The 17,622-nt window shown below is 37.4% G+C and overlaps 1 protein-coding gene across 1 annotated transcript; it reads right to left on the reverse strand.

Annotated features, from left to right (window-relative positions):
• Positions 1 to 4,685: 4,685 nt before the first annotated feature.
• Positions 4,686 to 15,579, reverse strand: ubl3b (ubiquitin-like 3b). Its single transcript, XM_048176205.1, has 6 exons — positions 15,083 to 15,579; positions 14,593 to 14,744; positions 9,592 to 9,700; positions 8,766 to 8,852; positions 8,456 to 8,533; positions 4,686 to 6,322 (listed from the first exon to the last, which is right to left on the reverse strand). The coding sequence occupies exons 2-6, from the start codon at positions 14,617 to 14,619 to the stop codon at positions 6,270 to 6,272; spliced, it is 354 nt and encodes a 117-aa protein (XP_048032162.1). The 5' UTR covers positions 14,620 to 14,744; positions 15,083 to 15,579; the 3' UTR covers positions 4,686 to 6,269.
• Between the last annotated feature and the right edge of the window lie 2,043 nt (positions 15,580 to 17,622).

The raw sequence follows: 17,622 nt of genomic DNA on the forward strand, positions 1-17,622 counted from the left end.
TGTGGCTAATGATACAATGACAACATGGCAAATACGCCCAGATACCATTGATAGTATGCACATATAGTAGAACCTATTTTTGAATGGTTGCAAAATAATTACTTATTCAAAAGAAGTACTAAGAGATTACGAATGCATTCAGATGCAGCCAATGTCTTAATGAGTGAGTCATTGAATTATTCACTCAACAGATTCTATAACTCAACATTGATTCATTCAAGAACAAAACACCAGTACTGTGATTGATTTTGAGGTTCAGGACAAAGTAACTGGCTATTTTGTGTCTAAAATGTAAGTTAGTCTATATTGACGTTTATTGAAGTGTCGTACATAAAAGAAATCATATTCACAATCGTGCTGTTGGTCTTAAGTATCAGCAGATTGTGATGGCCAGCAGTCTTTCTCATGTGATATTGATTTATTATTAAAATGTTTTCCAATGTGGTCACAGACTTTTGGGCCCCATTGTATATGAATTAATGGCTTTCAAATGTGGCCACTATACTTAGCAGTATGTGAATAACCAGTAAAGTAAGCCAAATGCAAAAAATATTCTAAGAGAGGCAAAGGCAGTCAACAGATTTTCTGTGGCCTGAGCTTCTCCTTGTCTTAGCTGGAAATCTCCATAGTGATCCCAAAGGCTATTCGCTGAGCGTTTGGCTCCCTCTCATCAGCTTTATACTGAGGGTCATACATCTTTAGCACCATCTTCTCAAAGAAAAAGAAACCAGAGGAGTTTGAACAGAAGCCAGTTCTCCTGATACTTACTAAATACACAAAGAAAGACAATTCGCAAGAAAATGTTCCAAAACCTCAATAAAAATTACTTGCCCAATGTTCACACATCATCTGTGAGTAATTTGCATGGCAGCTAAACAAGAGCGCTTGTGCTCTGATCTTCTCTCGTTAAAACCTATAGTTCTCATTATATTCTTCACAACTTTTTAACAAGGAGAAAATGATGTTTGTTTGGTTTGTAAACCCATAGCAGCGAACACAAAAATGCATTATTCCTTTTCCCCCCTAAAAATTGAAATTGTGCCATTCCTGTGATGAAGATACCCTGAATGCCTGCCGTAAAGAAAACCAGCCGATGGGGCTCTTGAAAGGCTCCAGACCCAATTTGACAATTTAGATGCAACAACTTGACTCTTATTTCAAGTTTCAAGTGTCTTTGAGTCTACAAAAAAAGTGCTATAATTTCACCCTCGTGTAAGTCTGTTTCAAATTATAAGACAATTATACATTCGTAATTTGGTCATTGAAACATTCATCCTTCACATTTTATGTCTAAATTCCACATGTTGACCAAAAAAAAGAATAATAAATCAAATAGAATTTGCAGCACATGAGGACACTGTCTAAAGAGGATAAGCGATAATACTGAAATGGCTGCATGACAGCTAACAGAACGAACAACAACAGCTGATGTTTATCACACTGCTCTACTAAAACTGTGTGAGAAATTCTCCACCCATAATGCTTAGAGGCACATGTCTGCAAATCCTCTTTAGCTGGTCTCCCTCTATACCCCTCATTCTCTTTCCTTCCATTGCCACAAGGTACAGAGCTCACATTGTTATTAAACGGCCCTCCCTGCAGCCCTCCCTCTTTTTTTTTTTTTTTTTTTTTACAGTGGCATGTTATTGAACTCAAGGGACCACCTGGTAAAATAAACAGCCAAATAAAAGGGGAGATGTAACAAAGTCCCAGTGCCTCCTCCGACCCTGCCATGAAAATAAAGAAGCATGTCCGGCTCCCCTCCCACTTCAGTCAGGCAGCTCCAACTCACAGGTCTTATTTTACAGATTTTCCTATGTCAAACCACAGCTGTATGCGCTTGTGTCATTCCTATAATTGAGAAAATGGCTTCTGGAGGAGCTGGAGTGAGTGGTGAGAGGAGTGACCTTTAGTGCAGTCACGAAAATGTTTCGCACATTCAAGACGTGTATCCGCCGGCTACAGATTCTCTCATGCCTCGAGCAGCAACTTGGCAGAGGACGCAAGCATGCGTGCAGAATGACGGCGCTGGCACACACGCTCATGCACTCTTTGTGGCAGGGAAATTGGCTTGACACACAATACTCTCCCAGACGCACTACTTGCTTCTCTGATAAGCGACAGAATACCACAGGGCAAATGATCTGGATGGACGGTCAGAGAGTCTAGGCTAACGGTAGCCCGCTTGCTTTGTTCACAGCTGGTTTTAATATCAGCAGTAATGACAGTCTGGGAGCAGGATGTACAGAATTTGGAACTTGAAGAAAAAGCAAAAACAGCCCCCTACTGGTGCTGAACGTGACACATCCATCATTCTGTTTATTATATATTTTCCACTCATGAAAGATGGTGCATTTTAGAGTGAAAGATATATAGAGCTTGTTGGATAAAGGTCTCCGAGGGTTAAATAGATCACACCACTTCCACTGACCACTTACATATTTGTGTTTGACCTCAGAGTATCCCTAAAACCAAACAGAAGGATAAAGAGAGAGCTTTGAGTTTTAAGGCAGCTGCTCCGCCGTTTCTTTCCAATCTCCCACGAGACTTCCTGCTAAACCATTAGTGGGGCTTTCTGTTTAGGTTAACCCTGGATCTGATCCATCCCTTCACACATAACAAGCAACAGAGACCTGAACTCACGCAGGTTAAGTATATTATTATAGCTCAGGTTTAGAAGATTGACAGGATTCAGACTGACTAAAGCAGAGCAAGTCACAATTTAGGCCTACACAAATATATATTCAATAAACATATTAAATATGCATAACTAAAAATGCTGTAATACATTAATTCTGAGCTGTGGTCGTATTGAAAAAACAGCATATGCTGGTTAGATATGTTTTGAAGCATGGAAGCTGGTTTGAGCTGGTTTATGCTGGTCCTTAGCTGGTTTATAGTGATGTTCGGTTCTTGAACGAATCGTTCTTTTGAGCCGGTTGAAACCGGTTCATAGGAAGTAACCCGTCGAGCTTTAGTTCCGGGTTGATGACGAAAGACGCACAAGCCGAAGTAGCACGGAATCATGATTCCGATTGCGTGTCAAACCGCCAAACTGCTGAAATCACGTGAATTTGGCACTCCGAACCACTGATTCAACATGCTGATTCATTATGCTCCGATGCTTCCTGAAGCAGTGTTTTGAAATCGGCCATCACTATACAAGTCGTTATTTTGGGTTTTTTGGCGCACCAAAAATATTCTCGTCGCTTTATAATATTAATATTGAACCACTGTACTCACATGAACCGATTTTAATATATTTTTAGCACCTTTATGGATCTTGAGAGAGGAAATGTCATTGCTCCCTATATGCAGGCCTCACGGAGCCATCGGATTTCAACAAAAATATCTCAATTTGCGTTCCGAAGATTAACGAAGGTCTTACGGGTGTGGAAAGGCATGAGGATGAGTAATAAATGACAGAATTTTCATTTTTGGGTGAACTAACCCTTTAAGCACCACAACTGTTTTCAACACTGATAATGAGAAATGTACCAAATCAGCATATTAGTATGATTTCTGAAGGATCATGTGACTCTGAAGACTCTAGTAATGATGCTGAAAATTCATCTTTGCCATCACAGAAATAAATATTTAAAAATATTAGTGATTTTAAATTGAAATGGTTCACAATATTACTGTTTTAACTGTATTTTTTGACCAAATGCAGCCTTGGTAAGCATGAGACTTCTTTCAAAAGCATTATAAAATCTTACCGACCCCAAACTTTTGAACGGTTGTGTACATTACATTGTATGCATGTATGTTTATTTTAGATGTTTAATATGAGATATAAGCAGCTTATAATGCGGTTCATTCAGTCTTTCGCAACTTTTAGCTTTATTATAATAGTGTGGCCCAGTGCAAAAAGAAACAGACGCACACCACGAGAAGTTCACTATAAAGCGATTAAGAGTTTGTGTGCTGGAGTCAATGCACGATCTGGACAATTCTTCTTCCTTCAGTTCTCTGCCAATATCAACTGGAAACCTGGACATGTCTCAACAATAAGTCATGAAAGGACTTTTCAAAAACAGAAGGAAAATTTTATTACACGAGAAAAGGTCTACAGTAAATTAAGGCTCACTGGAATCAAATCTTGTAGGTCACGCTACTGAGCCTGCTGTCGAACGGTCAGTGGAAATTGATGGTCATAATAAAGATACTATTGACTTTCCAGAGTGAATACAATGCTAAGTAATGATAGTGTTTATGCTGGCTCATTTATTTAATTAATTTTAAATAAAATGCTAATTGCATCAATCCAACTATGATCAAGCAGGCCAAATAATGAGAGAAGCACGCAGTAAAGAATGACGTCACAGAACCAACCAGCGAACCGGAACCACATCGCCATCTAGAGGCTGAACCGCAGCACAACACAAACACAGTTCTGCTGATTTATCTATAAAGGATGTGAGAATGACTTTCAACAAAAACAACAGGTTATTTCTCATTGAATGCAACGCTAATGTATACAATACTGTGCTAGAAGATTTAGTCTGAAATACAAAGTAATGTTAATAGCAATGGTTAATTGGTGATGCAGTTGCATAGGCATTGTGTTATTATAGTGATTTCTGAATGACTGGAACATTGCTGACCAGTGAGCAAAGGCTGGGGGAGATATCCTTTTTAGTTGATAAATCAATTAAAATGGTATAAAATTCACAGAGACAGTATTATTTGAAAGATTTTATTAATTTATAATACAAGATTTAGGGATTTTTTTTTTTACATGTAATAATTTGTAGCTAATTTTCATAGCAGTGACAATGAAACACACTTGCAGTAATTGGCCAATCAAAAGAAGATTAGACATTTTCTGTGGACACTTTCCACAAAAGCCTCATCCTCTCACTCACTCAGTCGCGCACACACACAATTAACACGAGTCAGCCGTCTGATGTGTACTAATAAAAACTCATTCTCAGACAAGATAAAAAGGTCTCCGATATTACTCCATTATTAATAATATTAAATTTCCCACAATCAAAAAGCAAACAAAACAGAAGGCTTACAAACATTAGGAAATAAAACACTCAGTTGTTTCTTTCTTCTGGCCCAGTGGGAGGCCATTAAGGCCGGTCATCCCCAGCGCACATTTTTACCTCTAATGCAACAGCGTAGCAGGGGGTCCATGAATCCATAGCGCTTATAATGGGGGCTTTTACCAGCCCAGCCCTTCGCTCCAAACAGAGCCTTTCAGATGATTTCCGTATGCTTTGCACCTGGGCTGTGTCCCACAGGACGCATTTTAAACAAGCATGGGACAGGATACAGATGATATATCCTGACTGGGCAAGAAGAAGAGTTTGTGTTACTTCACATCAAACACAAAATCACCAAGCTTCCCTCATGCTTCTTCAGCGGAGACGAGAAGAAAAAAAAAAAAAAAAAAAAAAAAAGGCTATTCAAGTAGACACAGGGTGAATGGTTTTCAAAGAAGGCTGGTACACACCCAGGGCGAGGAAACACTAGACTAGGGTCATGCACAGATGTTGACATAACTAGGTAGTAAGAGGAGTCTGGTGACTTTGAGATCCACTCTCGATTGGTCCTATGACAAAGGCAAAAAACGCAGGTGGCCATGGCACAGTCAAATCCACCAGCGCAATAGCAGACTCCTTCGGTCCACAGCAACAGACTGGCGCTCGTGTCATCGCACCTCTTTCTGTAAGCTCCTTCTGTTTGAGGCAGGTGGGAGGATTAAGACTACAACACACACATAGTGACTTCAGATAAGGATCCGTGTTAAGTGCAATCAAAAGTCTGTGATTATGACGCATATTAAGCTTCATCTGAGTCAGGCGTGTGATGCCAAGTGAAAACACTGACACTTGGGTGTTGGGAGAGCAGAAGGTCTCTCGAGTACAGGACGTCCCCCTGAAAACCTGTTCACACATCATCAGTTTACATAATTTCCTTTCAACGATTCAGGTATTTCATATTTGCACAGTTTAATATTTTCAGAGGAGGCAGCGGCCTATAAACAAATGGTCGATTTACTAAAGCAAAAAAGAAATTTTGGCAACCAAACGAAACGAATACGAGAAAACCAAATGAAGGCAAACGTATGAGATTTAATAAACTTGGCACAAGAGAGTCTCCAGCTACTATAAGGAGCAAAAACACTGAACGAAAACCTAGTCGCACTGTCCCTGGAGCCGTTCTGTAATCATCCAGAATGCACCATGGGTTGGTGAGCAGAGACAGGAGCGGGGAGCAGAAGGACAGAAGGAGGTGGGGGAAGCTTTGTCTGGGTTTTACAGCAGTAGACAGCAGCTGCTCTCTGTGGTCTTCTCCCTGTTCCTCTGGCCTACGAGAAGAGAACAAATATTGAGGGACTTCTAATAAATCAAAGGCAAAAATGTGAACCACAGGTCCTCCTCTGAAACACTCTTCAGTTACAAGAATGTGAGGGAAAAGTAGGACACTGTGATGACTTTAAGAGGAGAAAATAGCCATTTTCTTCCTCGAATCACATGCTATGTGTAACTAGTCTATAATTAATGAGGGGTGGATTAGAATCAACGTGAAACCACATTCAGAGCGCAGTTGCTTTGGTGATGTGATGCGTTTTTAGAGTGAAAGAGAATATTCAATGAGAAATGCAAATACAGGATGTGATTTTATGCATCAGAAATGGATTGGATCAAAGTGGGCGTTCTATACGAACTAGGCCCGGTTTATAATCAGACTCAAATTCTATTTCAAATATAAGCTGCTCTTTTGAACTTTCTATCAAAGAATCATGTAAAAAAAAAAAAAAAAAAAAAAAAAAAAAAAAAAATTGTATCATGGTTTCCACAAAAATATAAAACACTGATCATAAGAAATGTTTCTTGAGCAGCAAATCATGTGATATGTGACACTGAAGACTGGAGTAATGGTGCTGAAAATTCAACTTTACCATCAGGGGAATAATTTACATTTTAAAATATGCATAAAGTTATTATCTTGGTGAATATAAGAGACTTCATTCAAAAAAAAAAAAAAAAAAAAAAAAAAAAAAAAAAATATATATATATATATATATATATATTTTTTTTTAAATGAATAAATGATAGTAAGCTATCTTACCAACCCCACATTTTTGAATGATAGTGTATATTAAAGGGTTAGTTCACCCAAAAATGAAATTCCTGTCATTAATTACTCATGTCATTCCAAACCCGTAAGACCTTCGTTCATCTTCAGAACACAGATTAAGATATTTTTGATGAAATCTAAGAAGTTTTTTTTATCCTCCATAAAAAGCAATGAAATTACTACATTCAAGGTCCAGACAAGCAGTAAAGTTAGGTTAAAAGAGTCCACGTGACTACAATCTTAATGTTATGAAGTGAACTTTGTGTGCGCAAAAACAAAAAAAACGACTTTATTCAACAATTTCTTCTCTACCCTGTCAGTCTCCTATGCAGTTGATGCAGTGCAGCGCTTTTGTGTTTATGTCCGAACGCCGGCTCAGTACTGGCCGATGCTGTTCACGTGAGCAGCATGACGTGTGCATATGATGCTGACGCAGGAGCCGGCCAATACAGAGTCAGCGTTCTGATGTAAACTGCATAGGAGAATGACAGGGTAGAGATAATTTGTTGAATAAAGTCGTTATTTTTGTGCACATAAAAGTATTCACATCGCTTAATAACATTAAAGTTGAACCAATGTAGTCACATTTACCATTTTAACGATGTCTTTACTACTTTTCTGGACCATGAAAGTGGCAATTTTGTTGCTTTCTATGGGAGATAACAAAAAAAAACTCGGATTTCATCAAAAATATCTTAATTTGTGTTCTGAAGATGAATGAAGGTCTTGCGGATTTGAAACTACATGAGGGTGAGTAATTAATGACAGAATTTAAATTTTTGGGTGAACAAACCCTTTAAGTAAATATGGTCAATTCAGTTTTCATGTTTAATCAAGAGAACTTAAAACCACAATGATTGTGGTGGCATAAAAATGTTCATGTTAACTTTACCTACTGTGAAACATCAGTGTGAATGCTGGCTAAAATAAGCCTCTGCTCTGAAGCCAGGCAGTGTTTCTATTATATACTGTATTCTCAATACATCAAAACATCTAACCTGCTTCCTCATTCCAAACATAATAATGACAAGTCATAGTGAACATGACGCTTGCTCCAATAAAACCAACACAACTTGTTAAACAGGAAGTACCAAGGAAAAGGAAATTTACAAATCTTACATTACAGTTTTGACTCAGTGTGACTAGATAAAGCTCAGTGTTAGGCCTTTAATATGGCATTATGCATCTTAATTATTATAATGTGTCTGGAAGATTGGAGCCAGTTGCTACCTGGCAGCAGTCCTCCAATAACTGCTGTGCCCTTGTCCTTAAGACAAAAAGTGGATGTGGATAGGCAAGCCAAGGACATTTAGCCAAGTTTAGCAGTGGGAGCTTGCCAGAGAAATATATCAGCACTTACCATGGGAGTTCGGCTCTGGCAGCGTCTCTCTGGCAACCAAGTGCATGACAGTTGTTCGGCCAGGGGGCAACTTCAGAGCTATTCAACAGAGAAGTGGCATTCTGAAAATCTGCAAACAACTTGGCCACTTTGCCAGTAAACACAGCTTCTGACCTACAGCATATTTTTTCATTCATTTTCACAGTCCTGTTCTGTTCACAATAATGTGCAGAGAAATGCAGATTACCAGAGACAGACAAAGAGAGAGAAACAACAGGACTGTCAAAGTGCGTTGACCGTGACAGACATGCGGACAAGGTCTAGTGCTTACCTCCTAGTGTGACATTGCCGTGCAGGAAGCGGCCCTGGAAGATCAGCCTTAGGATGCTGGGGCTGCTCACACTCTCCTCCTCCCAGCCTGCAACACAAGTCATTACATTCACTACTGAAACAGGCTTACATGAAGCTTTGCTATGAAAAAAAGATCATATTTTGACTGCATGTGGTCACAAAGTAAAACGTAATAAGAAAAGTCTACTCCATATATTTCTTCCATATATCTATGACAGGCACTACCATTCAAAAGTTAACGTTTTTCCATGTTTATTATGCTCACCAAGGCTGCATTTATCTGATCACAATATTTTTACAACTTAAAATGACTGTTACATTTTCAAATATATTAAAACGTAATTTATTTCCTTGATGGCAAAGCTGAATTTTCATCATCAATGCTCCAGTCTTCAGTCACATGATCCTTCAGAAATCATTCTAACTCGATGATCTGGTGCTCAAGAAACTTTTCTTATTATTATCATTAATGTTAAACAGTTATACGTTATATGTGATATATTTGAGAAAAGATTCTTTTATGAATAGAAAGTTCAAGAGAACAGCATTTATTTGAAATAGAAACATCTTAACTGCCACTTTTGATCAACATAATGCATCCTTGCTGAAAAAAATTAGTCTTACTAACTTTTCTATAATAATGTAGATATTTTAAAGTGATTGTTTTTCAAAAAAATTAACATTCTGCAATTGTTATAACATGTTATAAAAATTATGTATTGTGCACAAAAACGTACAATACAATACTTCAATTACAAATACAACTTCAACCAAAGCTAAAATTAAAATATTCACTCAAAACATACCCGCTGGCCAGTTTTCAAAAACATGACGGGCAATGTCTGTGGCAGAGTCATTCGGAGAGAAGGTGAAATCCTGCGTCTTCCCACTTACAAGGATCAGCCGTAGATTCACCTGTAGCCGAGTGGAAGGAGAGAGGAAACAAATCATTAAACTGTGAAGCAGTGCCCTATAACCCATACACATAGCGACATTTCCACCAAATAGACCTTAATGACCCTTGAATCTGTGCTCACCCCACATAACATGAGACGACCTGGAGAGTCCTTTGCAGAAATGGGCATTCCTTCCTAATTAGATTTATGTTCAGCTTTAAGGGTGAAACTAGCTGCTACGCTCTTTAAAGGTTCCTGTGAAATGGTCTGGTGAAGGGTGAAACGCAGGGTAGGGCAGAGAGGAAGTGCCAATGTGTTTGATTTCCATGTAGTGATACCAGCCCCCCCTCCTTCCTAGACACCCCTTCACCCTAATGCGATAACCCCAGGTGTCCCAGACAACCCAGGGCTGAGTTATTAAATTTACATGGCCCATGCATAACCCCTTGCAGGAGGAGGGGAGCAGCACGGTGGATTAGCACAATAAATTTGCCCCATGCATGATTCCTATTAAAAAGCAACAGACAGACACAATGCCTCTACAAGCAGTATTAATAACACCACAAAGCTTTCTGCCACAGGCCAACACATGCTTCATGCTAATTTTCATACGTCTAAAGAGATACATCATGCATTTACTGCCTCATAAATCGTTTTTTACTGCCAACAGATCAAAGGCACCACAATTAAAACTAATTTAAAACATGTCAGAATAAGTAAAAAAAACTACTACTAATAAAAATATTATTATGATACTATTATTTATTTACGACTTTTATAACAATGATTGCACTATAATAATTGTAATTAATATTATTAAATAAATTCCAGCAATAATAGATACTACAGCTATAAATTCATAGATATATTTTTGTTGGAAAACAACAACATTCAGTGCCAAACCTTACTGATTTGTTTGGCATTTTTCAACTCGTTTTAACTGATGCTTCCAAGACTATAATCACAAATAATTCAAACAATTTTGACTAAATCTCATCCATGTTAGCCGGCTAGACAATTTTATTGTATTGTTGGTTCAAATATAAATCAGTTTGCATTGCAACAATATTCAATATATCCGCAAAAACAAAAAAACTAGTCCTGTCAAACGATTAATCGCATCCAAAATGATCTTTTGGATATATATATATATATATATATATATATATATATATATATATATATATATATATATATATATATATATATATATATATATATATATATATATATATATATATATCCAAAAGATCATTTTGGATGCGATTAATCGTTTGACAGGACTAGTTTTTTTGTTTATATTACATATACGTAATAAATAAATAAATAAATATATATAACAGAAGGCAGTATTTTCTGACCCAAAAAAAAAAAAAAAATATATATATATATATATATATATATTTATTTTATTTTTTTTTTGGGTCAGAAAATACTGCCTTCTGTTATATATATTTATTTATTTATTTATTACGTATATGTAAACACACATACATGCATGTACACATTTAACAAAAAAAAAATACAAAAATATATATATATATATATATATTTTTTTTTTTTTGTATGTTTTGTTGTATATTTGTATACATACACATATTATATATATATATATATATATACATATACATATATACACACACACACACGTGAATATTTCTTTAATATATACACGTGTGTATTTATATACACATAATAAATATACACAGAACACACATATATTATGTAAACACAAGCCATAATTTGGATGTGATTTATCACTATTAATCATTTGACAGCACTTAAAAAAACAAAAACAAAACAAAACCAGAGGTTTAGCTTGGCAATGACGACATGAACTTGATCAACCAACACAAGATACTGTGATTTCGCCACACTGGCAACTGGCAGCATCATCTTTAAAAATAAACAGCACACCATAAGACTCGATGTCTGCACAGAAACACACAGAGTGCCAGTATATCAAGCCATAAATAAAATCAGACCAGGAACTTTGAGAGTACCGTACAGATTCCAAAGAGTCTCTTGTTCAGTTTATTTCTTCCAGGGTTTAAACGTCCTTTTTCCCCCCTTTCATGGTTTTCAATGACTGCAATTTAAACATTACATCACCCACACTCAGTGTGCAGAGCTTGGCCGGGCCTTAATGCTTTAGTTCAGAATCAGATGGAGAAAGAGGAGGGGGGCGTAAGAAGGTGAGCCAGTTGGTCCTGGCACTGCTGTGTGTAAAGCCACATACAACACAAAGCACAAAAAAACGAAGGAAAACAAGCTTCATGAAGACACTGCAACCAGTCAGCGGACCAGAACAACTTTCAACATGTTTCTGAGAAAGTGGAAGTGAAAGTCGACACTCAGTTCCTCTCGGTTTCCCCTGAAAATGTGCGAGTACAACGTAGTAAGTCTGCTTATATTAGCACTCAATAATTCAATTCGAGTCAAACGTACTAAATCGTAACGAACGCCAGCTCATCAGCTCGCAATAGGGGGGACCGAGTTTTCCTTCCACCCCACCGTGACAGCAGCCCAGGTCATGACCCAAACAGTGGAAGCAATTAAATAACATGAGGAGAAAAGGACGACCTCTTCATCCTCTCACACCACGTGCCACCTAAATCCTTACTAAAGGCCCCCCAATGCCCTAACCTAACCTACTGTGAAATCAGGCTCCTGTGCCGAGGGCATTTGCAATGTAGGGCACCCCACCCCCATTCAGACACTCTTGAAAATATTCGGCTTTCACCTATGGGGACCCAAAGCGAGAACAAAAGAGGTCAAACCATGATGCATGACGTCATGATAACAGACTGTTTACAAACACCAAGCCCCCGATAAAGGCACGGAAAGCCCTTCTCCAGCCTGTTCGGGTGGATTTAGGGTGTTATCAGCAAATCTGTGACGGATAATATATACAAGAGAGCATAAACAAATAAGCACTCTCTGCTGCCCCAGTTCTTAAAGCCTTGACAAATACAAAACACCAAATCTACCTAAATGCCCCAGAACCAGTACGCAAACACCTCTATAATCTCACGGCTTATATATTTGTCTGCAATATCTTCAATCATGTTGCTTTCATCCCCAAATCAAGAGCCTAAAGGCATCACTATTTTCCCCATCCCCAAATAATGGCAGCAAAACCCAACCCTGAAACAAACAGGTTCAGAAAACAACAAATCTCAAAGCAAGAGTAGGACTGAGAGTGTAACATATCAGCTTCATTTGGTTACCTCAGCCTCAAATAAAAGTTCAAATTCACAACTACTCTAATGTAAACTCATATTAGGACTAACAAGAATGTTCAGTGTTATTTTAGTATTATTTATATATTATTAATTACAGTATTTTTTTTATATTTTAAAGTGCTAAAATTTAAGTGCTTTTGTCATTTTCATTTTTCGGAGCATTATGAATCTTTTGTGTCGAATCGGTTCGGAGGTTCGGAGCGCCAAAGTCACGTGATTTCAGCAGTTTGGCAGTTTGACGCGCGATCCGAATCATGATTCGAAACGCTGATTCATTATGCTCCGAATCTTTCTGAAGCAGTGTTTTGAAATCGGCCATCACTAAATAAGTCGTTATTTTGTTTTTTTGGCACACCAAATATATTCTCATCGCTTTATAATATTAATATTGAACCACTGTACTCACATGAACCGATTTAAATATGTTTTTAGTACCTTTATGGATCTTGAGAGAGGAAATGTCATTGCTGGCTATTAAGATTAACGAAGGTCTTACGGGTGTGGAACGACATGAGGGTGAGTAATAAATGACATTATTTTCATTTTTGGGTGAACTAACCCTTTAAACTAATAACAGGGTTTGTACAGATACTGCAAAATGAAATGCCAGGACTTTCAAGCATTACTTTTTTTGGTTTTCAAGGACTACAATCAGAGATTTCACTTATCAAACAAGATCTTTATTATCTTTCAAATACTAAAAAAGGTAAATAGATAAATAAAGATAAACTAATAAAACAAAATGGTACAAATAATGTGCAGCACATGCAATGACTGATAACTTTAACCACTGAAGGAATACTATGACAGAGATACTGCTTTCCTTACTCAAACTTATTTTTTCATACATTTCCATGAATTTATGATTGACCTGAAGAATGCTGTTTGGATATTTATATGAGCAATAACACGCTCATAGCCATGCGAAATGGCTCTATATGTAGGTATATCAGATGGGCCACAGCATTAATTTGCCGTGAAAAGATTGTTTTATCGATAAAACACTTTCAATAATTCAAGCACTTTTCAAGTATCTTTTCATAAATACGGCTGTTTTCAAGGGTTTTCCAGGACTTAAATGAGAAAGTCAAATTCAAGTACTTCAAGCACTTTAAGCACCTTGTATGAACCGTGTAATAAACAATTTCACAGACAGAAATGCAATGACGTCTCCCCACAAATGCGTATTAAAGAAACAGTTTACAATGAAAACTGTCATCATCTGTTCTCCCCTAGTTTGCATAAAACATGCAGGATGTAAACAAAGACTAGAGCAGAAAGTTTTTTGGTGAATCATGATGAAAAGTTCAGTCTATTCATCAGATAAAGCCATCAAAGGCTTCAGAAGGTTTGAAAAATAGTTCATGAATCACATGGAGCACTTTTTCCATCTTTTCAAGAGCTTAACAGCCGTGGTCACCATGCACTTTCATAACATGGACGTTCTGCTAACTTTTTTTTGCATGCGTTTCACATACAAAATAATCAAAATAAAATTGGATCTGTCCAGCAACAAGGTAAAAGTAGATGATGACAACGCACATACTTCAGTGAACTGCACCTTTAAGATCTGAATGCATTCTAAAACATGACACCTGATGCTTTATCATTCTGATATTGTGTAATGGTGCATGATGCAAAGAGAGCGCTAAACTGATATACTCACTGTGTCAGGATCTCTCTGAGAGGTCATGTCTGTGATCAGAGGTGGAGGGCAGCCAGGAATCGATGAGTGACCAGCAGTAAGAGGGCAGCACAACCCCTGGCACAAAGACTCAGTATGTCTTCTCCCTCTGGCCTTTCTCTGCCTCGCACAGCCTAACACCAAGTCAATCATTCACAACATACCACAGATCTGTTTACTATACACAGTCCAGTGTTCAGCACTGCATTAACACAAGATAATTAATAACTATCTTAAGTGACAAACTACACTTAAGTATTACAACACACAGTTCATATGACAAGACATTCACAACATTCTGGTGAATTTTAGCAAGTAAGTTAACTGCTAGGTAGTACTTTAAGAGATCCGATAAATTGATTAATGAATATGCAGCCATATAAACAATACACTGCATATGGCTAATAAACAGACTGACGTTTAACATCATAGATGTGTCATAGGGAAATGCAACAAAACAAACATCACATACCTTTGCTCGACTTGACTTAAAGCCAAACTGTTGTTTGTATTACTGGATCAGCATTATATATCAGCTTGAGTCCGTGTTAGGAATCCAGATCTGCCTGCGAATCAGACACTACACCAGGACGAGCTCGACTGCTGATTAGGAAAAATATAGTCCGAAACCAAAGACGATTAAAACGATGACACACAAACTATAAAAGAAGAGAGGTGTCTAGTTTATGAGGCGAGAGATGTGATAGGTTGTATGAGCAGAGACAGTGCGCGCGACCGCTGGCCTTGAGCTGGAATAATTTTGACTGCGGCAAAATAAAGAGGAACTAAAACGACCGTTTTGAACGAGTCACAGACGCCTATCAGATCCAGCCTGGTCGTTTGGTGGTCCAGTGCTTCTCTAATATATTAACTGACGGGTATATCCATCGTTCTAATCAGATAAGATGTAGTCAAAAACACTCGCAGCGCTCGAACAGATTAATGGCTGAGAATTTAAAGACACCGGAAGTCAGCTGGCCATATATGCAGGAAACGGAGAGCAAGGCTTTCTGGGACTTGTAGTTTTGAGGCAGCTCTCCATTTTGATCGCACTTTGCAGAATGGCAGTCATTTCACATGCTGTGTGATGGAATGTAGGGTTTTAAAGAATTAGTCCACTTTTAAATAAACTTTTCCTGATAATTTACTCACCCCCATGTCATCCAAGATGTTCATGTCTTTCTTTCGTCAGTCGAAAAGGAATTAAGGTTTTTGAGGAAAACATTCCAGGATTTTTCTCCATATAGTGGATTTCAACGGCTACCAACAGTTTGAAGGTCCAAATTGTAGTTTTAGTGCAGCTTCAAAGGGCTTTAAACGATACCAGACGAGGAATAAGGGTCTTATCTAGCGAAACGATCAGTCATTTTCGAAAAAAATACAACCGTTTATGCTTTATAAACACAAAATATCGCCTTGAACGTACTTCCCGTTTCCGCATTCTTCAAAACGCTTACGCTGAATGTTCTACGCCTTTCCTATTCTACTTACGGAACGAACGCCGGCGCCAGTTTCGTTTTTTTTCCGTAAGTAGAATAGGAAAGGCGTAGAACATTCAGCGTAAGCGTTTTGAAGAATGGGAAGTACGTTCAAGGCGATATTTTGTGTTTATAAAGCATAAACGGTTGTATTTTTTTCCAAAATGACTGATCGTTTCGCTAGATAAGACCCTTATTCCTCGTCTGGTATCGTTTAAAGCCCTTTGAAGCTGCACTGAAACTGTAATTTGGACCTTCAAACTGTTGGTAGCCGTTGAAATCCACTATACGGAAAATAATCCTGGAATGTTTTCCTCAAAAACCTTAATCTCTTTTCGACTGAAGAAAGAAGGACATGAACATCTTGGATGACATGGGGGTGAGTAAATTATCAGGAAAAGTTTATTTAAAAGTGGACTAATCCTTTAACTCTCTCTTTTAATTTTTTTCTACATTTGTACAGAAATATAAATGATTTTAAATATGTTTATATATTCTCTAATGCCTTTATGTAAACAAACTCAACATTTAGCATGAGACATACTTACTTTATTGGAATACTTCTATAGGGAATTCCTTATAAAATATAGTTGTTTCCACACTCAATTCAGCAATCTTCCCCTTTGCCTTTCATTTTAAAAGAAAGCTACTGAGTGACAGCTGAATGACAATGCTTGATATATTTATTTGATGACAGCATAGCACATAATAAAGGCACATTAAATAGGCTATTTACATAGGAATAAGAGTGAATTGGTTTCAGAGATAAAATACTTTCTCATTCTAATATGCAGAGATAACTTAAAGTAAGGCATTTGTATTCTTATTTACCCAAAAAGTGTAAATACTGCAGATCCAGGTAACCATCAAAACTTTTCATTTCCAATCCCAACCAGCCAGGCACAGTAACACTTGCTCAACCAATGGTGTGAGCTTAGGCTGTTTTTGTTTTTTTTAAACCAATGGCAGATGGGGGGAGCATTCTGGAAACATGTCTGAAAACAGTAACTATTTTTGCAGTTCATTTGGTGACATTGGTAGCACAGAAATGTACGTAACATGAATGTAACATGAAACATTAAGTCTGTTACAAAACAGTAAAATCTGTTCAAATAGAGTAGCAATACAGCTATTCAATCATGATGTAAATTTGTAAGCCAACCCAGATTATTTAAAACATTAGTTCACTTTCAAATTAAAATTTCCTGATAATTTACACACCCCCATGTCATCCAAGATGTTCATGTCTTTCTTTCTTCAGTCGAAAAGAAATTAAGGTTTTTGATGAAAACATTCCAGTATTTTTCTCCATATAGTGGACTTCAATGGAGCCCAAACAGTTGAAGGTCAAAAATACAGTTTACAGCGATCCCAGACGAGAAATAAGGGTCTTATCTAGAGAAACCATCGCTCATTTTCAATTTTTTTTTTTTTTAAATTGTATACATTTTAACCATAAATGCTCATCTTGAACTAGCTTTCTTCTTCTTCTCTATTTGAATTCCAGCAGTGTAGACACTAAGTGTATTACTGC

This window comes from Megalobrama amblycephala, linkage group LG23 (assembly GCF_018812025.1).
Source record: "Megalobrama amblycephala isolate DHTTF-2021 linkage group LG23, ASM1881202v1, whole genome shotgun sequence".
Taxonomy (NCBI): domain Eukaryota; kingdom Metazoa; phylum Chordata; class Actinopteri; order Cypriniformes; family Xenocyprididae; genus Megalobrama; species Megalobrama amblycephala.